We start from the raw sequence: 24,387 nt of genomic DNA on the forward strand, positions 1-24,387 counted from the left end.
CTTGACTGGTCGTGCTCACGGGGTTGAGATGAGATGTGCGAAGTGCTCCATGATCATGACGAAGATGAGGGGCCACGTTGGAGGTGCTTATACCATTTGAGCTGATCTCTGGTTGCAGCACATCGAAACTTTGAATACGGTGGAGGTCAGGGGATGCTGGCTCACAGCGTTCCAATAGGTGGCAGCGGGTTGTCCGACCGGACGGATGCTATTTACAGCAGGACCCTGCCCCTGTGTTTCGATAGACGAAATGGCATATTGCTCCTTGCAGCGATTCTGGTGGGCAGATTTCTTAACCGGGGAAGGTTGAGCTGCTGTCTGTTGCAAGCAAAATGAGCCCCCCCCCTTGTTGCTTGAGTTAGTCCTGCGCTAACTACTAAAATTTGCAGACGGGCTTAGGTATTTACTAACCTTTTTTTTAATACCCTTATTATTGTTACTTATGTATTTGAATTGCTTAATTAGGGTAAAGAGAGGCTGTTATGATGGTTGGTTGCTATTTATTAAGTGTTGAATTGTAGATGTTGTAGTTTTATTTGTGGCTGATTCCCTTGCTGCTTAATAGGTAGCTTAAAGTTGAATTTTATTGTAGTAGAGCTATTATTAAGCAATATTGCTAAAGGGTTACCCTTATAAGTATTGTAGTTTTAAGTGTACTTTTGTTAATGTTGTTAAATAGTGTTGTTTTTAAATAGTAGGTTTTTAAGGTTAGTAGTTTTTTTTTTTTAAAATAAGGTTGTTTAGCTTAATTAATATTTAATTTATATAGTTTAAGAGCTTAAAGATTTTTTTTTTAAGAAGTTTGATATATATTTTAATAAAATGTAGTTTTTTTTACTAAGTATTATTTTATTAAGTACTTAGTTAGTATTATTATTAAAGTGTTAAAAAGGTGCAATTAGTTTAATAAGCAAGTATATATATTAGCTTATTAATATAATAAAGATTTTTATAAGTATTATTTGTATAGAATTTTAAAGATTTTATATATAGTTAATATATTTGTTTTTTATGATAAATTAGCTATTAATAAAAGGGATAGTATATAAAGGACTAGTTAAGGGCTAGTTGGGTATATATTATTAGTAGAAAGTTTTTTTTAAATAAGGTATTTACTGTTATATACTGCTAGCGATTATAATTAATAGCTTATTTAATATTATAGTATATAAAAGCTATATTATAAAAAAGTTTTTTTTATAGTAGCTAGTAAAGAAAATTTTACTATAAATAAACTTATATTTAAGCTTATAATTGATTTTAATAATAAATAATACTTTATAGTATTATAATAAATAGATTTATATTACTATTAAGGTAAGGAGTATTTAGTTAGTATATTTCCTATTATATTTTTTTAATTTTAATTTAATTAAAGTTTATTTTAATAATTTAAAAAGATATATTAAGTGCTAGTATTAATTTAAAGTGGATAATTTTAATTTAAATTAAAAATTTACTAATTTTTTATATTTTTGTATAAAAGAAGTTAAGCACTATATTAAAGTTATATAGGGGTATTTTTACTATATATAGGTACTAATAAAAAGGTTTTAAGCTAATAATTAATTTAATAATAATTAAAAGTATAAGAAATTTAAAATAATAATAATATAGTAAGGGTTAATTATAAAGTAAAAGGATTAATATTAAAATTATAAGTATAAGTTAAGTATTATAGTAAAAAAAAGATTATATTATAATAAATATATTTAATTTGTTTTCCTTTTATTACATATACTTATTTTTAATTATTTATACTTATTTTACTTATTAAAAAACTTTTTTTTATTATATTAAACTACTTTTTTTATTATTTATAATACTTTTTAATTATTATTATTATTTTTTTTTTAAACAAATTATTAAAAAACTTATTTAAATACTTTTTTATAATTATTAATAAGTTTAGCAATATTTATAGCTTTTATAGCTATAATAAGTTTTTTTTTACCTTATTATTTTTATTCTTTTTAAAAAAGCTAAAAAAGTTTTTTTTTTCTTTTAAGTATAGTTTTATAAGCTTTTTAACTAATATAATTATATATAAACTCTTTTTATTAAATTAAGTATTATTTTTAATATAAAGCCTTTATAAATTTAAACTCTTATACTTTATTGCTTTTAGCAGCTTTTTTAATTATATTTTTTTTATAAGCGTATAAAAGCATTTTTATAGTATTTTTAATATAAATTCTTTATATAAAATTTTTTAATTATTATTAATTTAAAGCAGTAATAAGGATAATATAATAAGCTTATATTTTTTTTATAAACTATTTAAGTAATTTATAAAAGGTAGCTTTATTAGTAATAGTAGTATTAGTAATTTTTTAAAGCCTTATAATATATATAATAATAGTAATAATAATAAAAGCTTAAATAATAATAGTAATGCTAATAATAGCTATTGTAATTAATTATAGCTAAAGCTAAAGGTATAAAGGTTAATTAATAGGTTGATTATTATATAAATTTTCTTTTTTTATTTAGCCTCCTTTTTTTACTTTTTTTATAGCTATAAAAGGCTAATATTATTATTATTAAATTTTTTATTACTTTAATTACTTTTAGCTTACTATTACTATTAGAAAAAAAGCTTTATTAGTAGCTTATAAAGAGTAGCTTTATTAGTAATTATTACTTTTACCTATTTTAATAAATTATTATTAATTAAATTAATATATATATTATTTTACTTTATATAATATTATTAATATAAAAAGTTGCTTTTATTATAATAATAATAATTAACTTTACAATATATATTTAAATTATATTTTTATTATACTATTAGCTATTTATAAGTTTTTTATAAGGGTTTTTAATTACTATATATTACTATAAATATATAAATAATAGTTAACCTATTATAGATTTTTAAAAGTAATAAGCTTTTATTAAGCAATTTAATATTTTTTAAGCGTTTAATTATAAGTAAACTATTTATAAGGCTAACTATAAGCTATATTTTTAATAGCTTATTAAAGGTTTTAATTATTAGTTATTTAGTAAGTAATAAGTTAGCCTATAATATTAATATTGGTTATAACTTTTAAAAAGTTATTTTATAAGTATATATAAAGGTTAAAAAAAAGGGGCTTTTACTTATAAAAAATATTTTTATTAAATTATAATAGTTAAATACTTTTTTAAAGTAATTTATATATTTTTTTATTAACCTTAATTAGTAAAGAGTATTTTATAATACTTACTAATAGCTAGCTTTAATATATATTTAATATAATTTAATAGCAATACTTTTACTATCTTTAAATTTTACTTTAACCTTTTTTTTTATAATAGCTAATAAGTTTTTTTATGAGTTAAAAATATTAAAGGTTAATTAATTAGCATTAAATTTAATAATATAGCGTTTTATTAATAATACTTAAAAAAATTTAATACTAGTAATTTTTATAATTAATATTATTAATACTTTATTTAAAAATTTTAGCTATAGTAAATTAATAAAGCAGCTTTTTAAAATTTTAATATTACTTTTAGTATTTTTTAATAATAAAGCTATTTTAAGGGTAGTATTACTATTATTAGCTATTTCTAAGCTATTTATACTTTTTTAAAAAACAATTTAGCTTTTATTTAGCTTATTAGCAACCTTTTTAATATTTTTTACTATATACTAAGCTATATATTTAGCAATAGTTAATTTATCCTTAATAGTTTTTAAGACAGCCCCTAATATAGCCCTTTTACTATACTTTTTTTACTATATAGTTTATTTAGCTATAATAGTAGTAAGCAATTTACTAGCAACTACCTTTACTATTAGCTTATATATAACAATTACAGCTGGTTCCTAGCTAATAAACCTAATAAGCAGGTTTATATTTAGGGAACGTTTAAGGTAGTAATATTTTAAGCAATATATAATAATAGTAAATTAAAAGCTTTATAGCTATTTTAAGTAAATACTTAAATTAACTACTAAAAAGCTATTTTAAGCTAATACTATTTACTAGTAATAAATATAATTTATATAGTCTATCTTTTTAACTAAAGCAATAGAAGCATTGCTTTTAGCAGCTTACTTAAAGCATTGCTTACCTAAAGCAGCAAAAGCATTAAATTATTTAGATTATTTAAAATAAAGCGTTACTCTAATTATTTTAGTTATCCTTTTACTTTATTATATAACCTGCTTCTATTATATAGCAAATCCTTTTAAACTTGCTTTACTAGCTTATAGGGTTTATTTACACTTTTAAGGGATTAATAGTACTCCCTTAGTTTTATTCCTATTATATTTATAATATTATTTCCCTCTTTTATTACTTTTTTATTCTCAAAAAATCTAAATAAGTTCTTTTTTTTTTTGTTTTTTTCTATATATTTATTATATTTATTCTGCTAATAATTATATTATTACATATAGAGAAACCGCATTTTAAGAAATCAGATTAGCATAATTAATTATTTATATTTATTAAGTTATTAAGCTTTAAAGTTATACCTTATTTATTTTATTCTATAAAAGGGTAGTTTTATTAAATAATAAAGGGTATTTCCTATTATTTTACCTACATTAAGCAAGGTAAAAAGTATAATAGCTTTAGGATGCTAATAAATACTTATAAGTTTTAGTTTTCCTTATTTTTCCATTTTCTTTTTTCTAACTATTCCTTTAATATTTTAAGTTATTATAAAAGAAAAGAAGTTGCATTTTTAGGAGCTTAAAGCTTAAGAGGCCTTATATAAGGCTTATTATTAGGCAAATAAGGTAATAGCCTATCTAGATTGTTTACATTATTAAAAAGAGTTTTTAGTCTATTATAGGGCTAATTTAATAAATAAAGGTCTAGCTGCCTTAAATACGTCTAAAAAGACTAATTATATTAAGGCTATTAACTAAGTTATAGCTAAAAAGTTTAAAACTGTTTTTAATATTTAATAAAATAGGGGTTTTAATATTATAGATTAAGATTTTATAATAGAGTTTGCTAATATAGATTTTTTTAGCTAGTTATTTAATAGTATACCTAAAATGCCTTTTAATAGTTTACTAAGTTTTAAATAGGTTTTTATAAATTATTTTTATTATTATAATTCTCTTACTTAATTAGGTATTTTATTATTCTTTTATATATTTAGTGGTTTAAAATGCGTTTTACCTTATATTCCAGTTTATAGTTATTAAGCTTAACACTAGTAGCTAGCATTGTATTAGCTAATATAGGTTTTAATATAGAAATATAAAAGACTAGGTAAATTCTTATTTCTTTTAATAGCGCAAGTTTATAGTTTATTTTTAACATTTTTTCTTTAACTTTAAATAGTTTAATCTTTTTAAAGTTAAGTTTATTACTAGGTTGCTTAGTTTTAATTTGTTTTTTATAAAATAAGTAGATTATATCTCCCTTTTTAAAAGTTAGTTTTTTTAATTTTTATTAATTTACTTATTTTACTATATATTTTTAGATAAATCCTAAGTTTACTATAATTTTTCTATAAATATCTTTAATTTATTTTATATAGTTAATAGTTTATAGTGCTTTTATATTAGAAATTGGGTATTAATAAATATTTAGATTAAATTTATAGTTAATATAAAATAGCAAAATGTTAGTAGTATATATATTTACACTATTATATATAAATTATACTAATAGTAGTAATAGTACTTAATTGTTTTACTAATAATTAATATAGTAATATATATATTATTTTAATATTTAATTAAGTTATTTTATTTACTTATTTATTTATAGATATACTATTATTAAAAGTTTATACTTAGCTTTTAGTTATTTTATTAAAAAGAACTAAAAATTTAATATAAATAGTTTATCTTAGTTAAATACAATTTTATCTGGCAGCCTGTATTAGCTAACAATTATTCTAAGGAATATATAGGCAAGTTCTTTTACTATACTGGCTTCCTTATAGGGTATAAAGTATATATACTTTATAAATCTGTTTACTATAACTAGAATGCTATTATAGCTAACTTTTATTATTAGTTTTTTAGATAGGGGAAGCTTAATAATAAAGTTTAAGCTAATTAATTTTTATAATTTATTTAGCGTTAGTAGTAATTATAATAGCCTATATAGCTTATATTTTGCAGGCTTGCTTTTATTATAAAAGTTATATTTATTAATAACCTAAGCTACTTTTTATTTTATATTAGAAAAGTTTTAATATTATTTTAGCTTTAAGTATATAGTTTAAATACTTTAATAGCTATATATTAGTACTTTATAAAGTTTTTTAATAACTTCCTTTTAAAAAGCTACTAAAAGATAGTATTTTCCTTTATAAAATAGGGTTCTATTTATATTTTATAACTATTTCTTTTTATTACCTAGAATATTTTTATAGCTTTATTTTACCTAATTAAGTTAGTTTATGGTGAACTATACTTAATAAGCTGCTACAATTTATTACTTTAATAGGTTATTTTTTAGTTAGTTTATAATAGATTGCCCTTTTAAATACTTTATACTTAAGCTTTTATTTAAGTTTTTATAAAATACTATATAAGTTTTAAATAGAATTTTTTACTAATAGTTTAACTATTTACTAAAAATATTTACTTTTTCATTTTCAAATCCCTTTTAATATATAATTTTAGTATTAAATTATAAAAGGTATTTTAATTATTAAATTTACTACTTATTAAGTTTTTTAATAGTTATAAAGTATATTAAGTTTTTATAGTTTATAAATACTTATACTTAATATTTTACTTTAATTAAATAATATTCCTATTTTTTAAATACTTTAATAATTACTATTAGTTCTTTATTATATATTAAATAGTTTAATTTAAATTTATTAAGTTTTTATAAAAAAAATATAATAGGGTAAAATTATTTTTATTTATTATATTATCTTAATTTTCCTTTAATAATAAAGTTTAAGGCATTAATACTTATATTATAAACCTTTTTAAGGTTTACTTTTATAAATATAGGTTTTAAAAAAACTTATTTTTTAATTTTATTAAATACATTTTATTTTTCTTTTCCCTATTTAAAAGATTAATTCTTTTTAATAAGATTAATTAATAATATAAATAACTTTTTATAATTTTTAATATATTATTAGTAAAAGTTAATATAATTTTAAAAACTTTTAACTTTCTTAATATTAATTAAGGTTAGCTAATTTTTAATTACTATAATTTTAAAAGCCTATATTCTAATTTCTTTTAGTTAAATTATATATTTAAGGAAATCAACTTCTTATATATAAAAGTAACTTTTTTCTAATTTTACTAAAAGTTTAACATTTTAAAAAGTTTAAAAAATTTAATATATATACTATTTATATTACTTAAGCATTTTTAAAAAAATTAAAATATTATTTAAATAAACTATTACAAAATAGTTAAAGTATTCCTATAAAATATTATTAATTATTACTTAAAAAAAAGCAGGTATATTAGTAAGGCTAAAAAGTATAATTAAGTATTTAAAATAATTATACCTTATTTTAAAAATAGTTTTTTATTTTTCTCTATATTTTATTTTAATAAGGTTATAAGCATTTTTAAAATTTAATACTATAAATTATTATGCTTTTTAAAATCTATTATATAATTTTTTAATAAACAAAAGGAAATACTAATTTTTAATTATGATTTTATTAAGCTGTTAATAGTTTATATAAAAGTATAGCTTTTTGTTTTTTTTAGGTATAAAAAGAATAAGGTAGCTTATAAGTAATATAAATAGTTAGATATATTTCTTTTTTAAATTATTATTAAAATATTTTTACAATATTTTAAACTATTCTTTATTAAAGTTATAAATTTTATAAAACTTAAAGTAACTTTTTTCCTTTAAGGATATCTTATAATTTTACTAATTATACTTAAATAGTCTAATATTAAATATTACTTAAAATAGCTTTAAATATTTCCAGTACTTTTTTAGAATTTATTTTAAATTATTTATTTTTTTTTATTATTGTATAAAATAGATGAACTTTTTAAGTAGCGGTTGTACTATCTTATAGTATGCTAGATGTTATTATTTTTATATTTATTATAAAGTTCTTTTTAAGGATATAACTATAATCCCTAGGATTTCTAGTAAGTAGCGTATTTATTTAAGTATTGTTTAGATTTCCTATATCTACTACTATACTACTTAAGCTAGCTACTTTATTTTTTTTTTGGTTTGTAGTGGATTAAGGTACTGTTGCTATTTATTTAATTTATTTAGGGGGTTAGCTATTTTTGCTTTAGTAACTAAGTCTTTTTTTTATTTTTAAAAAGGTTTGCTGTGTGAATTTGTATAAGTACTAGCGTTACAGCTATTTTTAGGGACTAAATTTATTTTTTTATTTTTAATTTTCCTATTTATTGGTTAGTTTTAATAAATTTAGCTAATAGTTTAATTAATTTAAAGGTTACTCTTTTTAAGCTATAAAATCCCTAGTATAATTTTGTATTTCGCTATATTTATAATATTAAATTAGATAATTTCCTTATAATTATTAAAAATAACTAGTAAATAATTAGTTTTTATATTAATAATCCTATTTCTATAAAATACTTTTTATTTATTAATAGTACTAAATATATAGGGTTTTATTTTTTATTGCTATAGTATTTTATATTAATTTACTATTACTAGTAATATAAAGTTTTCTTATACTTTACTATTTAGAAGTATTATAAAGGATTATTATTTAATTTACAGTATAATTTTTATATACTTGCATTTTCTAATATTTATTATATAGAAAGACCTTTTTATATTAGTTAAAGCTGGTTAAAGCTTGTTTAGATTTAGCTTTAATTATTTTTTATTATTTAGTTTTTTATTAGAATTTTCTTAATTTATTGGATAGCTCTTTATATAAGCCCTTTTACTGCCTTTAACGCTTGTACTATAATAGTAAGGTTTTTTAGCATTATATCTTCTTTATTAAATAATAAAATTATATTAAGTTAATAGTATTAATACTAATTTTAGAGTTTTAATTTAAAGTATATTTAATAATTAGTTTATAAACAATACCTTTATAATTTAGGGTTTTATAAGTAGTATAAAGGGTAGTTTATTTAAAGTTTAAAAATTATATATCCTTAGCCTAAAAAGTATTGTTAAATGCTTTAATATTGCAGTTTCTTTTACTTATAAAGCCTTACTATTTTTATTATATTTAGCTATTTAAAAAAAAAATCCTTTTTAATTTTACTTATATAATATATCCTATACCTGTTAAAAATATATAAAGCTTATAAGATTTCCTTATAGTTTAGATGCTAATAATATATTTAAAGATTATTATTAGGAAAATGCGCTAATAATAGCATAGGGAGTCCTTTGCGAACTACTAATATTATTATACTTCTATCCTATTTTAGGATTATAATTCAGGTAATACTAGTATTAAGTACTATAAAAAGTGCCTTACCTATTTGCTTATAGGGGTTCCAGTCCTTTAGATCTAAAAGTACTACCTAGTTAATACTAACTATAATTATAAATAGCTTTTATTCTACTACTATAAGAGTTTTCTAGCCTTTAAGCGCTTTTAAGAACTATCCTAATACTTTTTTATTTAAAAGGTATATATTATAGTTATTATTATAGTATACTATCTAGCTTATAAATATATAGTTTTTTATAGGTTTTTTAATAGCTAAATTAGCTTATTATTTACTTTAGTACTAATTTCCAGTTATCCTTCTTCTTACTTTAGCAATCTTATATAAAGTGTCCTTTTTTACTATAATTATAGCATTTAATATCCTTTTTAAGTTTTTTTTAAGCAGTATTAAATTTTATTAAGCCTAAATACTGCTTACTAGCTATTATTTATAACTAGTACTATTTTTTAAAGCTTAGCTTATTTTACTAGCGGAAAGGATATATTAGGTTTTGCTCCTTTTTCTTAAGTTTATACTTATAAATTTAATTATTAATTTAAATAGCTAATTCTATATATTAAATAAAATTATCTAGTTAGTTTAATTTAAATAGTTTATTTTTTACTTTATTTTTTAACCTATTATAAAATATAAAGATTTTTATAGTATTAATATAGTTAACTTTAGTATAGATTTAGCAGAACTTTATAATATAAATTATAGCAGGTTTTTTTTAATATAATTTTATAAGTTCCCTTTTTACTTATTATTTTTTATCTAAATCCTAAAAGAATAACTTAAAGGCAAGCTTATAGTTTTTAAAGTTACTAAAAATATCTTAAATTTTTTATTTATATTATTTAAACTTGTTTTTTTTAAAAAAGTTTATAAAATAAAGTTTAAATTATATTAAAGCTTATTTTTTTAAAAAGGAGGCTATATATATAACTTATTCTCTATTAGACTAATTATTAAAGCTATAAAAGCGCTAGTAAGCCCTAATCTAGGTAAAGTAGGCCTATAACTATCCTAAAAAACTATTATAAGGAATTAGGTTAGCAAGCTTAATAAATTTTTTAAATTTAATTAAGGTATTAATAATATTAGCAGCGCTTTAAAGTATTTTAACTTTAGCTTTAAATTTTTCTACTTTATTATTTTAACTAGCCTATTCCTAAATATAGGTATAAAGTTTTTTAATTTCCTTAACTATTTTAAAATACTAAGCTTATAAAAGTTTAAAGTTATTATTATCCAGCTTTTACTAAAAATTCTTTTAAATACAGCTAAAAAATATATTAAAATAAAAATAATAATTATATAAGTTATTGCTTAGGGTTTATATAAAACATTTAAATAAAAATAGTTAAAATATAACAATTATAACTAATTTCTAGCTAATAAACCTAATAAGCAAGTTTATATTTAAAAAATATTTAAAATAATAATATTCTAAATAATATATAATAATAATAAATTAAAAGCTTTATAGCTATTTTAAATAAATACTTAAATTAATTATTAAAAAGCTATTCTAAACTAATATTATTTACTAATAATAAGTATAATCTATATAATTTATTTTTTTAGCTAAAGTAATAAAAGCGTTACTTTTAGCGGCTTACTTAAAGCGTTACTTATTTAAAGCAGCAAGAATATTAAATTATTTAAATTATCTAAAGTAAAGCATTACTCTAATTATTTTAATTATCCTTTTACTCTATTATATAACCTGCTTTTATTATATAATAAATCCTTCCAAGCCTACCCTATTAGCCTATAGGGTTTATTTACGCCTTTAAGGAACTAATAGTGCTCCCCTAATTCTATTCCTGTTATGTTTGTGATATTATATATATATATCTGTTTAAGCACTATTATATAATTATTAATAAATTATATAGTATAGTGCTATAAGCGAGTTTTTTATAGCAATAAGTACTTAATTACTATTTTAAGGGTTAATTAAAATATATTAATAGTAAATTTAAGTAGGTAAATATTATTTTTTATTAAAGTAAGTAAAAGCTATATACTTTTATATAATAAGTAAAATCTAATTTTACTATTTTAAACTATAAAAAAAATATGCTTAATTAAAGGTTAGCAATAGTTTATAGTAGTTGATAATAACGGTGATTTTGTAGAGAAGGTGTTAGTAAGTATTTAAGCTTGTTTGCAAATTTTGGTGATTAGTGCAGGACTAACTTAAGCGATAGGGGGGGGGGCTTATTTTGCTTGTAATAGATAGTGAAAATACGAGTCAGGTCTCAGTGACGACTTGAGGATCTGTAGATGTGAGCATAGGTAGTATCGCCCTAGCAGATCATGCTTAAAGTAACCTTCTGACGATCTGTCACGCTAAAGGGCCCTCAGATCGACATACAAGGACCACACCTCCCTCTCATTTACTCTTGATTCTAATTGTAGGATGATGCGGATATTCGAGTGCAGACCCCCATACGCCAAGCCACCAGACAGACCAATCTCTATGAAGCCTTCGTCCTCTCCGCCACAATAATGCCCATCAAAGCGACTCCGACCTTGTCACCGATGAAATTGTATCCTTCAGGCTTAAAGTGAATAGCATCATCCCAATACTTGGCATGATCCGGGTCGTACGGCAGAGCGTCGTTAAGATCAAAGGTGTAGCTGGATGAATGTGTTAGCGTTGGACCATGGAGCTACTTCAAACCCAGACATGTCGCCGGTAGAATAGCGTACAAATTGTCTGCTTTGTGTTCTTGGATCATCTTGTTCAGAGTATTCCGCCTTTCCACGAGACCGGCATTTCTGCTGTCGATCGTGGCTCTGGGGACCGTAAGCGCGAGGACCTTGCTTCCATGTAAGATCAGAATGTTCCAAATCTCCTTGAAGGCAGTCATGATCTCTTCGGGGCTAATGTTGAATGCTATGTCACTAAGATCTCTTGTTAGACGCAAATGGTTGGGCATTTGAGAACATGCAAGACGGTCGGCCTACTTCGTTGCACCAAGCACAATAGTCCAATCGAAAGGTTCCCTGCCCTTCAGAACTGGCATACGAACGTCAGTTGGTGACATGGACTTTGACTACTTCCAGTGAAACCTACATTGGCTCCGCATGCGTTCCAGAAACTTTCCTCTTGTCACAAGATCCCCAGGGACCCCGTCGACGACGGTCTCGATCTCTGTATCTGGCATGATGGTGCTGAGCATCTTGACAACATTGTGTGAGAACGGATGGTAGACCGCCCCCATGGAGGAGTACCCGGCTACTAGTGATGCGCCTAGGAACAGGATGCGGATCTTTTTGGGTGACATCTTGAGGGAGAGTTCGAATTCTGATGTGGTGTTTCGGCTCTGGTGCCCTGGCTCGACTTCCGGCCGTATATAAAGGCGAGCAGACGGTCAGATCGCCCAGGCAGACATGACAGTTGGCTGAGTCAACATCGGACAGCAAAATTGACCCCGCGCACCCGTTGGTAGTGGGGTCGTTCAAGGCAGTGAAACTCTGTTGGGTGATGAGCGCGTGCGAGTCTGCTGCACTGCATTGAGTCCTAAACGACATCTTCATTGTTGTTACTTCATGAGAAACGACCGCAGGATATCCGAAGGATTTTTACACATCATTCACTTTGCATTTGCCCCTTCCAAGCTACCTTATATGAATTATATATATTCAGAATGCTCTACAATTTAGGCAAGCAAATCGAGGTCAAGAATGTTTCATGCCTGAGCCAGTATCAAACGCATGCAAGGGGCAATTAAAAACCGTGTGCATGCCTAGTTACGAGATATCTCGAAGTGAGATACAGATTAAGGATTAGCAGGCAATAATGAAACTATGCAACATAGCCAGTGATCCTGATTGTCAATCATCTCTACGCTGAGCACTCGCAACCCACCTGGAAGTCAGGCATGCATTGATAGGTACGAACGAAATCCAGGCTCCATGCCATAGAGCTTGCAAGTCATATCCTTCTCTCGCTTGTTGGCCCTTGGGGCGTCTACGTCCATGCCGCATTTACATAAGGTGTGGGGTGGTCAATCACCAGAATGGTCTAACCGCACGTGCAGTGAGTTTCATCGCGAGTGACATGGCTTGACAATGACTGCCCCGCGATTCCTCAACCAGGAGGTCTGGTGGTGTCCTGTTTCCGCCTTAGCCTCTCACCTGAACGTAGACCTTGCCCGTTTGGCAAAGGGGCTTGCTTCTTGTGCTTCCTTTTCTGGGCAGCCACTCTATCCTGCTCCTGGTGTTTCGAAGCAACGTCATTAGCCTCCTTAAATAGTTCTGTCGTCTTCGAGAACTGAGGGTGTATTTCCTGTTTGCTGACCATTCAGTATCAGCGGCTCTTGCCTATGTCTCTCACCACTGCCATGTTCATGGAGTTTGATGACCTGTTTTGCCTTACCTATCTCAGCCCTTAGTAAGTAGCTTTTCTTTATGCCCCGCTCAGACTTCCTCCGTAATCAAGGACGCTCCTGTGGCTCGTCGGCTGCCAGTAGCTCAGGTCTCGTGGCTTGAGGTGGATCTGCATCATTTTGTCATCTTAAATTGACCCAAACGTATCTTTTACTGCAGTGCAATTTGCGTGCAGAGGTTCCCTCGCACCAAGATCGGGATTCCTCCCGGCATGAGGAAGGGGACTGCTGACTGCGTCATGGAGCTCATCGGTGGCCAGGAGATGCCTCGAAATCCCCGATTGTGAATTTGAGCCATCTCCCATTTCTGTTGATAGCTCTTGCTCTTTTATGTTGCCCATCCCCAGTCCCTCAGGATCCTTGTCCATACGCTCATGCTCGAGGCCCCTCCTGTTTTTTCTTTGTTGGCAGTTCTTCTCGTGGCTGATCGTCTCATCTGTTTGCGCGAGTTTCCTTTTATTTCTATCAATACTGCTTTCAGGGTCGGCTTCAGTACCCGGTGGTTTGGTGGCGGAGTTGAACTCGATGGTGGGAGGCGGGGGAGAGGGGGGATCTTGCGATTCGGGCGGTGTAGGCGAGAGCGGGTAATAAGTATCGAGGGTAGCTTCGATGTCCGACTCGGAGTCTTCTTCAAGCGAGGCACGGAGTCTTGCCCTCAGTCTTTCTTTGTGGGCGCGCCGAATTCTGGGCGGCGTTCGGTCAATAGGCCATTCTTCTGCAGCTTCCACTCCATATCCTAGGCGGCGACGGCTCTGGCGCGTGATGAGCGCACTCAGCGAGTCCTCGAGCTCAGTAGCAAACGCGTCGGTCTCGGATCTGGTGGGAGGAAACACGGGCGTATGCGGTTGGGCTGCAAGATGTTGGCCTTGTGTTTCGACGACATCGGGGAGAGAACCATGGATCTGTTCGTGGAAGATGATCTGTCCTTGATTCCAGGCTGGTCGTGGTGCAAAGGCGAGTTCATTCGTTGGTGTTGTCATGTCTTGGCTGCAAGGAGCAAGGAAGCTGGGGCAAGTTTCTGAGGTGGGATTCCAGGTCGCTCGCTTACATAGCTTCACCCTGTGGACTGTTGTGGGGCCACTTGTCTGACCGATGCGATCTGTGAAGCTTTGACCACCTGTGTAGTCACCCCTCTTACTGAGCTGCCCCCCCCCCCCCGAGTCTGGAATCGTCGTGAGGTCAGAGTGTAATTGTGTCAAAGTGAGGAAGGGGTCACTCTAAAATGAGCTTTAGTCTTTGAGATATCTAAGCCTTCCCGAACCAATTTACAGAATGTGAGAAGTCCACAGACTATGATATGGTAATAGCTTTCTCTAACCCCCAATGACCCACCGAGTGTGAGTTACGCATCTATGCATCTAGCTGGGTCGCCGTCGTCCGCCTTTAGCCGTACTTCTGAATTTAGTCCAAGATATGTGCAAGTTCAAACTGGTTTAGCGGGACAATACGTGGACCATATAATGCATCTTGCTCGACACACGAGAGTCTCGCTTCTGGCAGGACATTGACTACCCCCTTCCTTTTCTGCACCCAATATCAGACAGTGGCGATCTGTGGCAAGGCGAACACAATCAAGCATGACAAGTGATTGGAGCTTCCCTTCGTTCCAGAGAAGTTCAATCATTCATTTCAAACAATACAGACCTCAGTCTTTCCGTATGCTGCCACACGCTCATCCCATTTCTTGACCACCTCGCCATACATCGCACCATGCATGTAGACCTGTCCTACTAATCTAAATCTCCCGCGTATTGCTGTAGGTCTGAGAATAAAAGGTACATCGGCAACAAACAAAATGGCGCAGACGTCTCCTTGCTCCGTGCAACTAGGACCAAGTCCAAAGTAACCCCCAACACTAGTAAAAAACCTCCTGTTGGTCCCGTATGTCTTGAAGTAGAAGCCGTAGTTACGTGTTCGAGATGATGCCAATAGCTGCTTGTCGTTATACATTGACGCAGTCGTACCTAATTTGCTCTCCAGCATTCCGGGTCTCCTGAGCGTACAATACTGCGTCAGGTCTTTCACCACCTCGCGGTATTCCAACTCGGTCGTTGTTTTGCTTTTGTGGTAGCACTTGAGGGTTGCTGCAAACGCGAATAGAGGAAGCTCGCCGTAGGCGTTGTGGGATTGCGCAGCGAGGTCCCAACATTCCTCTATCAAAGCTGCACATTCGTATTGAGGGTCCTCAAACCGGGGTTTCTTCATAGTTGGCGTGTGAGCCTCGATTGTATCAAACAGCAAGGCAGAGGCTACTAGTGTGTTTTGGGACACGCTCGCAACCGTCTGCCCTGTTAGGGGCGTTGATTTAACAAGGCTGGCATCGAAAGCTTCCCAAAAAGCAGTCGGCGCTCCGGGATTGTTGATGTGCCATTGCGGAATCCACGAGGGCTTCTCGTTTGTCAGCTCGATGTCCTCGGCCATATTCTGAACCTGAACGAGAAAATTTAGCGATGTTTCTGCAATTTTGGAGGCCAGCGAATGATGAAGTGTTTTCAGGTCGGTGTTGTAGTTTGCCTGAATTAGAGTTTCCTTCGTACCAGGCTGCAATGCCTTTGGATGTCCCAGAAACGCGAATACGTGATCCAGAGGATCCGTAGCATTCATCATTCTGGGAGCTTCCAGAACAAGTACGATGTCAATCTTGAAAACTTCGGTCATCCACTTAAAGCGTGACGACAAAACAGGACTTCGGCTGACCCAAGAGTTCTGCTTGTCGTAGGTATACCACACGTTGTGGAGGGCATAGTATGGTGAGCCAGCTATAACATCCTTGATGTCCTGACGAAGAACTGTGTTTAGGTTGCCGTGCACCATTGCATGGTGGATGAACTCTCCAATCTCGTGGAATTTGATTTGTGATGAGCCCCAGCATGCTGTGGCAATTGTAGCCAGACCGACTTCTTGCAAAATCCAAACTCTTGAGAACCATGCAAGCTGGAAGAGATTCTTAATGGCGTTCGCGACACTCGAAATGAGTATAGCAGGTAGTGTGCTCCGAAGGATCATCGTCGACCCGGATGATACAACAGAACTCCATTCAACTGAATGTCCTTCGCTCGGCATTGAGGACCAGGCCGTATCCGCACCATCTCGAATTGACTTGTTGACCTGAAGTAGCCCATTGAAAGCAATCTCAGCTACGCCGTCATCATCGTCGCCTAGCCAGACAACGACTTCTGCAGCTCTGTCGTATATTTGACCCATCTGGTTCACTTGAGATGACCTTTCCTTTTTGTCGGTTTGATTGATGCAGATTGCATCGGCCCAGGCAATCACCACATCGTCTGCGCTTCTTATGCGCCGAAGTCCCTCAAACAAATTCGCTGTGATTTTTCTCCGGAAGCCTGAGCAAGTGATGGATTCAACCTTTCCATGGTCTCCCCACACGTAGGAAATCGCCCTGTAGGGAGTGGCTGCATCAAGAGCTGTGCTGGCCATTTCGCAAACTAGGGGATCATCGAAACGACCAGGGAGGAGTTTGAGAATTCGAAACCAGCCATCTCTGGGCAGGGTGTCGTATTGATAAAGCCCCTCTGCCATGGCTACTGTTTCCATCTTTACAACAACACGATTTGGGGATGCTTCAAGCAATGGATTTGTGGATGCATGGATTTAGAAGAAAAGTCGAAGTCCAAATGTTCAGCTGAATGCATTCAGACAGATGCGTAGGGTGATGAAGGGTGGCGCAGTATGGTTACATTCCGGCAATTGTTGCACTCATGCGATCCACGAAAAGAGTTGTCTTGACATATCGCGAATCTTGCATCGATTAAGGAGCTGGATATTTCTAGCGTTGGCTCTTCAGAATGCCGCCAAAAGCCTTCCCACTTTATTTAGCAATTTAAGCCGACTAAGACGGTATCAGGCCCGCAGCGACAATACTTTTTACAGCCAGGGAACAGGCTTCCGGGTGTTAGGCAAGGGGGTGCCAGAAACCAGGCCCTTTATCCCGCCCGAACACGCTCTCTCTGAGGGCAGGGACAGAGTCCTGGCTCATGGTCATGGTCTCAGTCACGTAAATCTGACTGATTTTGAGGAAGGATGAGCCGACAATTTGAATGGAGTTGGGTAAAGAGGTGTGGTTGGCGTAAAATAGACAGTGAGCGTTCCTGAGCGCGGGTAAGGTGTGTAAGAATTGAAGATAGGATGCTGATAACCCATTCAGAACGTGATCGGAGCCAATATAGGGGTGACTACCCAGGTAGTAATGGTCTCCTTGCACAGAACGCACAGTACATACAGTACAGGGCGACGTGATTTCTCGTACACAGTTTGCCCAGGTGTGGCAAGGACTGGCACAGAGACTTCCTGTCAAATGTTAGTACACGAAAGTGAATCGCACATACAACTTTTTGCTGTCAGTTGGGATCGCATATCATCGACTTCGATTGACTTATACAGCATTCACTAAACCAAATCAGAAGGTAGTCGCAGTCACAGCCACAGCCGCAGCCGCAGCCACATCTAGGCTAGCTTCACCGAATTCCGCAATCCTACGTCGATGAATCAACGGGGTGGATGGTTTGATTGAGAATATGGCCATTTCATGGTGGGTTTGGCTGTAAAATGTAGGTGTCGATTGAACCAAAGCATAAATCAGTCTTGTAGCATTTTCTGTAGCATCTGCTGTAGCAATGGAGTTGTATCGATCGGCGAGAAATCAAGTCCGGTCGGATAATCAAGCCGCATGTACACACACAGATAATAGAATATCCACCGGAACCGCGTGCATCTGCAGCGACGTAGGCGAATGTCTCCGGATGCTGGTGGGGTGTCCCACAAGTCAGATTCGGCCTAGTCCGTATTCAGCAATGCTATCCGACATCCGACACTGCTGGCGTCTGCGGACGTACTCTACATATTGACCTGACCTCCAAATACCGCTATGCTCTGATCATTTTACTACCGAAACGAAAAAACGGAAAGTTCCACTCCAGATTTATCACCTAAGTCTGATTTCCATTAGAATCAGTCAAAATGAGCTATTTCGAGGACGTGAACACTGTCTCGAGGTTCATCTCACAGGAGGATATTCCTGACTTGCGCAAGATCAAGCCAGTCGACACAATCGTCTTGTGCGTGTGTTCAGTCCTGTTGAGCTCAGAAACTGTCCTCAAGATCATTCGTGAACGACCCAACATCACAAAATCACTCGTCCTGTGTGGCGGCATCGGACACTCCACCACGTACATTTACGAAGCCGTCGCCCGCCACCCCAAGTTCAAGGAGATTGCCCCCGAGATCCAGGGCCTGCCAGAGGCCCAAGTGCTCAGGGCCATATTCAACCGCTTCTTTGCTCCGAAGTTCACGGAAGAGCAGCCGCCTCCGCGGATCTTGCTCGAAGACCGTTCCACCACCTGCGCCACCAACGCCGTTGAGACTCGCAAGCTGCTCGAGGCAACCGGAGTGCCCACGCCTTCGTCGATCGTCGTCGTTCAGGATCCCACCATGGTCCGAAGAACAGTTGCCTGTTTTGAGAGGGTCTACGAGGACCTCCTCAACCCGCCAGAGTTCTTCGGCTGTCCTGTCTTCGTTCCGCTGGTCGGGTCGGACGTCGATGACAAGCTCGTCTACACGGCGCCGAATATAGCCCCAGAGTTGATGTGGGGTGTTGGCCGTTTTCTTGATCTGGTCATGGGCGAGATTCCGCGACTGAGAGACGACAAGAATGGGTACGGGCCGAACGGCAACCACTCTATTGTCCACGTCGATATACCGACGGAGGTCGAGGAGGCTTGGAGCAGGCTCGCTGAGAAGATCACAAATCGGCGGTACAACATGGTCTAGGCGGTGGGCCAATGGATCAGACATTTAGATAGATGGTAATAAGGTCAAATTCATGGGGTCGAGCAAAGTGATTTTAAATCATAAATGAGTTCCCTGCACCAAAAGATTGGAAGGAGAAAAGTTGTTACCTGCCTTGTCTTTGCAGTATCTGAAGGCGATGGCTTGGTTGTGCTGGATTCTGATCCTACCTGCTCTTGCAGCACATCATGTCTCCTAGGACGCTTCACACATCGCTCCCTTGTCCTTCATACAGGTCAGAGGGCGATGCTGGTGAGGACGGTACGTTGAGGATTGAAACACATTTTTTGTCCCTGGGAGGATAATTTGTAGTGTAAAACCCCATGAATTCAAGAATTTGCAAGCAACGCAAGTGCGACGACTAAATACAGCTTAATTCCATCATTCTAAACAATTGAAGCTTAACACGTACGCCGCGTTGTGATTTTGTTTGCCAACGTCGGCATCACATGCATACATTGATTCGACTTGCCCCCCCCCCCTTCCAATCTCGGCTGCTCCCAAGCTCCGGACCGCAGTCTGCGGCAGCCATATAGACGATGCTCAACAATTGTCACCCAGAGATAGAATACCCCATCGGCTATTGCGACTAAAGATGCGTGTAGACTGCATTCCCCTTACGTTTTGTTGTGTCTCCTGAACCCTTATCAAGAGCTTCTTCAAATTCATTCAGTCCCCTTTTGAGATCGGCGTGGATTTGTTGGTGCGGTCCGCTGAGACCGCTGGCAGCAGCTGCGGACCGTCATCCATCCTGTCGATACTAGCCCTACCCCTGAGCGGGTCACACAATTCTCGGCAAGTCATCATACAGTAGAGGACTGTCGTCAACTGTCGGTCATAATGGGCTTCCATGACCACGTAGAGGGTAGGCAAACGAAGCAGGATTTGAAATCCGACTGTCACGGTCTATTATAGAAAAGGTATTGAGGTATTAGATCTTTGGAGGACAATTTATACCAACATACCGTCTCTAGCGTCAGAGAAAGCGAAAGGAGGTTAATTTCATGACCACTTCCGATTTTGACACTCGCATGGGCTAGTGGGTGATGCATAGATACAAAGATCTTTCGACATCCCCCGAGATGCTCACCTTGGAAAAGCTTCAGCCTCGCGGACCGCGCTATCTCTACTACATTTTTTTCTAGTTCGCGAAAGATTGCTGAGAATTCAGAAGCAGTAGAGATCAGAGACCAACAACCGCGCCATTGATCCCATTTACACCACCAATGGCGCATTCTCGGGCAAAACACGCAATCTGCCTGCAGTAGTTCCTGGTCGAGTAGACGTGTAACCCGTATAGGAAACCTTGTCTGACTGGACTTCTACCCTTAAAAGCTCCTTAAGTCGCGCCGTTAACTTGCCCTTGACTTCATCACTGAGAATAGTCTCAAAAGACTCGAAAGGCCGTACATAGGACCGGGCGAAGTCGAGCAGAAGGACCGGCCGGGGACATTGCGATGTGTTAATGCCCGTGGCGTGCCACACCCGATTGTCGAAGAGCATGACCGTGCCAGCCTTGGCCTCGGCGGCGATGGATCCTTCCTTTTAGTCAGGCAACGTCAGCCAGGATTAGCAACTCCTTAACACACCTCTACGATCAGAAAGGGGCTGCAACTTCAATTGGGAACAGTTGTAGCTGGAGATACGTGCTTCAACGTACCACAGTGTTGATAGCAGGCATCACGTTCTTGTTGTGAGACCCGGGATACACGCGAGTGGCGCCCCTTTCCTCAGTGGTGTCTATCATGTACCACATGAAGGATAACCCGTAGGAGAAGGCTATTGTCTCTGGGTGCTTGTTCATCTGGTCTCTGTGCATGACCATCGCATTACTGCCTGGCTGGGAGATATTGGCGTTGAAGGATGAGACATGGGCAGCATTGCCGAGGTACCATGGGATGATCTCATCAATCAGTGGATGATTAAGCAGATCGAGGAACTCGTCGCCTTTGTTGACCAGATTCCTGCACCCAAATCGTTAGCTTCCGACCGACATGGAGACCTCTCGGCCCATCTAACCCGTCTTCGGAGTAGGTAAGGACAGGCTAAAGAAAAAACCTCACCAAACTCTTTGATTGGGCTTAAAGCCCGGCTTCATCTGGGACGTGGGATCGATGTGAGCGATGCCTGCCTTGCGCTCGCCTGCGGCCTGCTGGTCTAAGGCCGTCTTCACGATCTTTACCTGCTCCGGCGAGAGGGCGTTGGCTACAAACGCGTAACCCCACTCCAGGATATCACGCTTTATCTGTCGCACATCCTCGGTGGGCTTGGGTAGCCTCTCCGGATCCAACCGATCAGCAGTCGTTGCAGGTACAGCGCGGCCCATGGGCGCAAAGCAGGAACTAAGCTCGCCAATGTATCGACCGTACTTGGCGAATGCGCTGAACGGATGCTGCCGACCCTCGATTACATCCAGCACGTATTCGGGCATGATGGTCACTTTGGTGCCCGGCTCGACACCTTCAGGAATCGAGTCGAGCAACTTGGCTTCAGCCGCCCGAGAATCAATCAAGATTGGCAAGCTAGTGTGCTTAGAAGCATCTCCAAGCCGCAGCTCCACGAGATCACCTAGGCCGTTAAATGACTGGAGGCAGATGTCGAGTCAGCCCCAGAAGATGGACAAGGAAGTGCGCTGAGGCAATCAAGTCCCATTCAAACGTACTGGTAAGTTCTTCTTCACAAATTCATTAACGGCCGCGACATTGTTCTCGAAGACCGTCAGTGGGTCTCGTTTCGAGGGGCCGTATGGCTTGTCGTGAAACCCTAGCTCGGGGATGAATGTTTTCGTTTCAAGAATTGAAAGTGACATCTTCGGCGTTACCAGCGTGTTTCAGTAGATCAACAACAGAACCTCGGGATGACTGGGAGTTGTTGTGAGAGGCGCAGTGACAGCCCTTTGAACAAAGAGACATTTATATTTCTGTGGAGGAGCGAATACGGGATGAAGAGCTGCTCCTCGGCTTCGCTGTTCGCTCTCGCTTGCCCAGTCCATCTGTGTTACATTGTTTTATTAAAGAATGCTTGGCCGACAAACTTTATCAACCCCAAAAGTATGGTTGCCACTTCGCAGGTCTATCTCATATCCTCAATACATGTATGCCAAGAGATACCCTGGCTGTCTTAGATTATAACCGTGAACCTTATTAAGGGTTGGCTCGTGCCAGGGATGCGCTTCGAAACGAACTTTGGGTCCAATTTTCACGAAGCACCGCTCGATAGTGTGACGTACAAGGGGAATGTCGATACCGGAAGCTCGAGCATTAGGTCTCAGTTTCCCCATATGATTGATGACGGGCGCGTTTGGAATTTTGTCATTTTCATATTTTTATTGCCTTAATTCGTTCTCAAGCTGATAATTGATGACCGTGCGGGCTCTGTGAATCTGATGCTTTGCAACGATCTCTCCAACGCCAGACATGTATGGCTCTCAGGCTCCAGTGAAGTTGATGCCTTTGATTGCAGTGAGTTGTACTTACCGGTGGTTGTCTAAAGGGGAAGCCAGCAGCATTCAACTCTCCGTTGGTGTAAGGCCCCGGGTGTGGAGTCGCATACAGACCATTCTCGGTGTCGATTTCAAGCAGACGATTAAGATTGTGAGTGCCATTAATGAAATCTATCTAGGTTGGCGACGGCTGATGGTAGCCCCAGTGATAATAAAAGATACAGGGTTGAGTCTCTTAGCCTTCATCTTTTCCAAGATGTCCCCCCATACCTTAGGCACAGGGATGCGGAAAGGGTGTATATCGCCGCGGAATATGAAAATTCTCTGGGCATGAATGAGGAATTGCTGATACAGGCCACCTGGCTGCAGCTGGTCGAGCTCTATGACAAGCTGTTTGGTCACGTCCGCGACACTTTGCAAGAGATGCCACTGGATGCTATCATGGCCTTTCAAGGTCCCGTAGGAATATCTGGTGTTGCAGGGATGAGTCTGATGCCAGGGGACCTGACGATCACATGTGATCAAGCATCAGGTTGAAAACGTGGAGGTCCTTTTGGGCCTCCCGCTTGAGTATTGTGTTCTTCGTCGCAGTCATGCTGCAGTCGACAAGATCCAGTCTGCTGCTTTATTCTCACGGCAGGATGTGGAGCTAAGTGGATTACTGCAGACGGTCATGGTGGACCTGTCTCATGGTTCTGCCAAAGCCACCATCGCCTCATTAGAAGACAGGATCAAGGCAGTGCAGGGAGTCCTCGAGATGACATGATGACGCCGACATACCTTCTACATAAGCTGAGTTTTCAATCCGTCTATCATATAAGGCCACTGAGCTTTCCTTGGGAGTGGGTACACCCTTTTTTTCACTAGCATTGTGATCCAGATTCGGACGCCCTTACACCAACGGCTATGCGTTGGGTTTCTCCCGCGGGATTACAGGTAGGAAATTGAGAACTGGGAACCGTAATCTACAATCAGGTTTATAATAAAAGGCTTTTAATGATTTATCTTAATTCCCATCTTTTGTTAATTAAAAGTAACTTCTAAGGCTAAAAAGAGAATTCTTTTCGACCTAAGCTTTATCCAAGGCAGGATAATAAGTATTCTGTAACTAATCTTATACTTGGTACTTTAAATTTGCGAATAATGTATGCAGGCCTTGTAAATTTATCAAATCGAAGACTTTGTAAGAGAAATCCTCAGCGTGCCCTTTTTCAGCTGTAAGAAATGTCTATAGGCTCAGAAGGGCTTTGAAGCCTGAGTAACCGTTTCGTGCGACCTTCTGCGCGCGTAACGGAACGGTCCTAAGGTTCCGCGGAGGATTCCGTATAACAACTCACATTTTTCAAACAATTGAGAGGGTGGTGAACTGGTTCAAGGCCTCGTCC

At 35.0% G+C, this 24,387-nt stretch overlaps 6 protein-coding genes across 6 annotated transcripts; 2 read left to right on the forward strand and 4 right to left on the reverse strand.

Moving 5' to 3' along the window:
- Positions 1-11,838: 11,838 nt before the first annotated feature.
- J7T55_010446 (gdsl-like lipase acylhydrolase) lies at positions 11,839-13,718 on the reverse strand (the record flags this gene model as incomplete). Its single annotated transcript, XM_053144990.1, has 8 exons — positions 11,839-12,001; positions 12,074-12,268; positions 12,332-12,383; positions 12,441-12,651; positions 12,737-12,870; positions 13,269-13,337; positions 13,505-13,655; positions 13,704-13,718. 8 exons carry the CDS (start codon positions 13,716-13,718, stop codon positions 11,839-11,841), a joined length of 990 nt encoding a protein of 329 aa, XP_052992293.1.
- Positions 13,719-13,775: 57 nt separating this feature from the next.
- On the reverse strand, positions 13,776-14,735 carry J7T55_010447 (uncharacterized protein; the record flags this gene model as incomplete). Its single annotated transcript, XM_053144991.1, has 2 exons — positions 13,776-13,865; positions 13,989-14,735. 2 exons carry the CDS (start codon positions 14,733-14,735, stop codon positions 13,776-13,778), a joined length of 837 nt encoding a protein of 278 aa, XP_052992294.1.
- Positions 14,736-15,384: 649 nt separating this feature from the next.
- On the reverse strand, positions 15,385-17,310 carry J7T55_010448 (heterokaryon incompatibility protein; the record flags this gene model as incomplete). The annotated part of the gene is made up of 1 exon (XM_053144992.1): positions 15,385-17,310. One exon carries the CDS (start codon positions 17,308-17,310, stop codon positions 15,385-15,387), a length of 1,926 nt encoding a protein of 641 aa, XP_052992295.1.
- Positions 17,311-18,732: 1,422 nt separating this feature from the next.
- On the forward strand, positions 18,733-19,542 carry J7T55_010449 (uncharacterized protein; the record flags this gene model as incomplete). Its single annotated transcript, XM_053144993.1, has 1 exon — positions 18,733-19,542. One exon carries the CDS (start codon positions 18,733-18,735, stop codon positions 19,540-19,542), a length of 810 nt encoding a protein of 269 aa, XP_052992296.1.
- A 1,233-nt stretch (positions 19,543-20,775) lies between these two features.
- On the reverse strand, positions 20,776-22,369 carry J7T55_010450 (uncharacterized protein; the record flags this gene model as incomplete). Its single annotated transcript, XM_053144994.1, has 4 exons — positions 20,776-21,102; positions 21,221-21,524; positions 21,624-22,144; positions 22,223-22,369. The coding sequence occupies 4 exons, from the start codon at positions 22,367-22,369 to the stop codon at positions 20,776-20,778; spliced, it is 1,299 nt and encodes a 432-aa protein (XP_052992297.1).
- Positions 22,370-22,976: 607 nt separating this feature from the next.
- On the forward strand, positions 22,977-23,768 carry J7T55_010451 (uncharacterized protein; the record flags this gene model as incomplete). The annotated part of the gene is made up of 4 exons (XM_053144995.1): positions 22,977-23,021; positions 23,115-23,153; positions 23,357-23,461; positions 23,529-23,768. The coding sequence occupies 4 exons, from the start codon at positions 22,977-22,979 to the stop codon at positions 23,766-23,768; spliced, it is 429 nt and encodes a 142-aa protein (XP_052992298.1).
- Positions 23,769-24,387: the final 619 nt, after the last annotated feature.

The sequence above is a fragment of the Diaporthe amygdali genome (genome assembly GCF_026229845.1).
Source record: "Diaporthe amygdali strain CAA958 chromosome Unknown NODE_19_length_847323_cov_64_739301, whole genome shotgun sequence".
Lineage (NCBI taxonomy): Eukaryota > Fungi > Ascomycota > Sordariomycetes > Diaporthales > Diaporthaceae > Diaporthe > Diaporthe amygdali.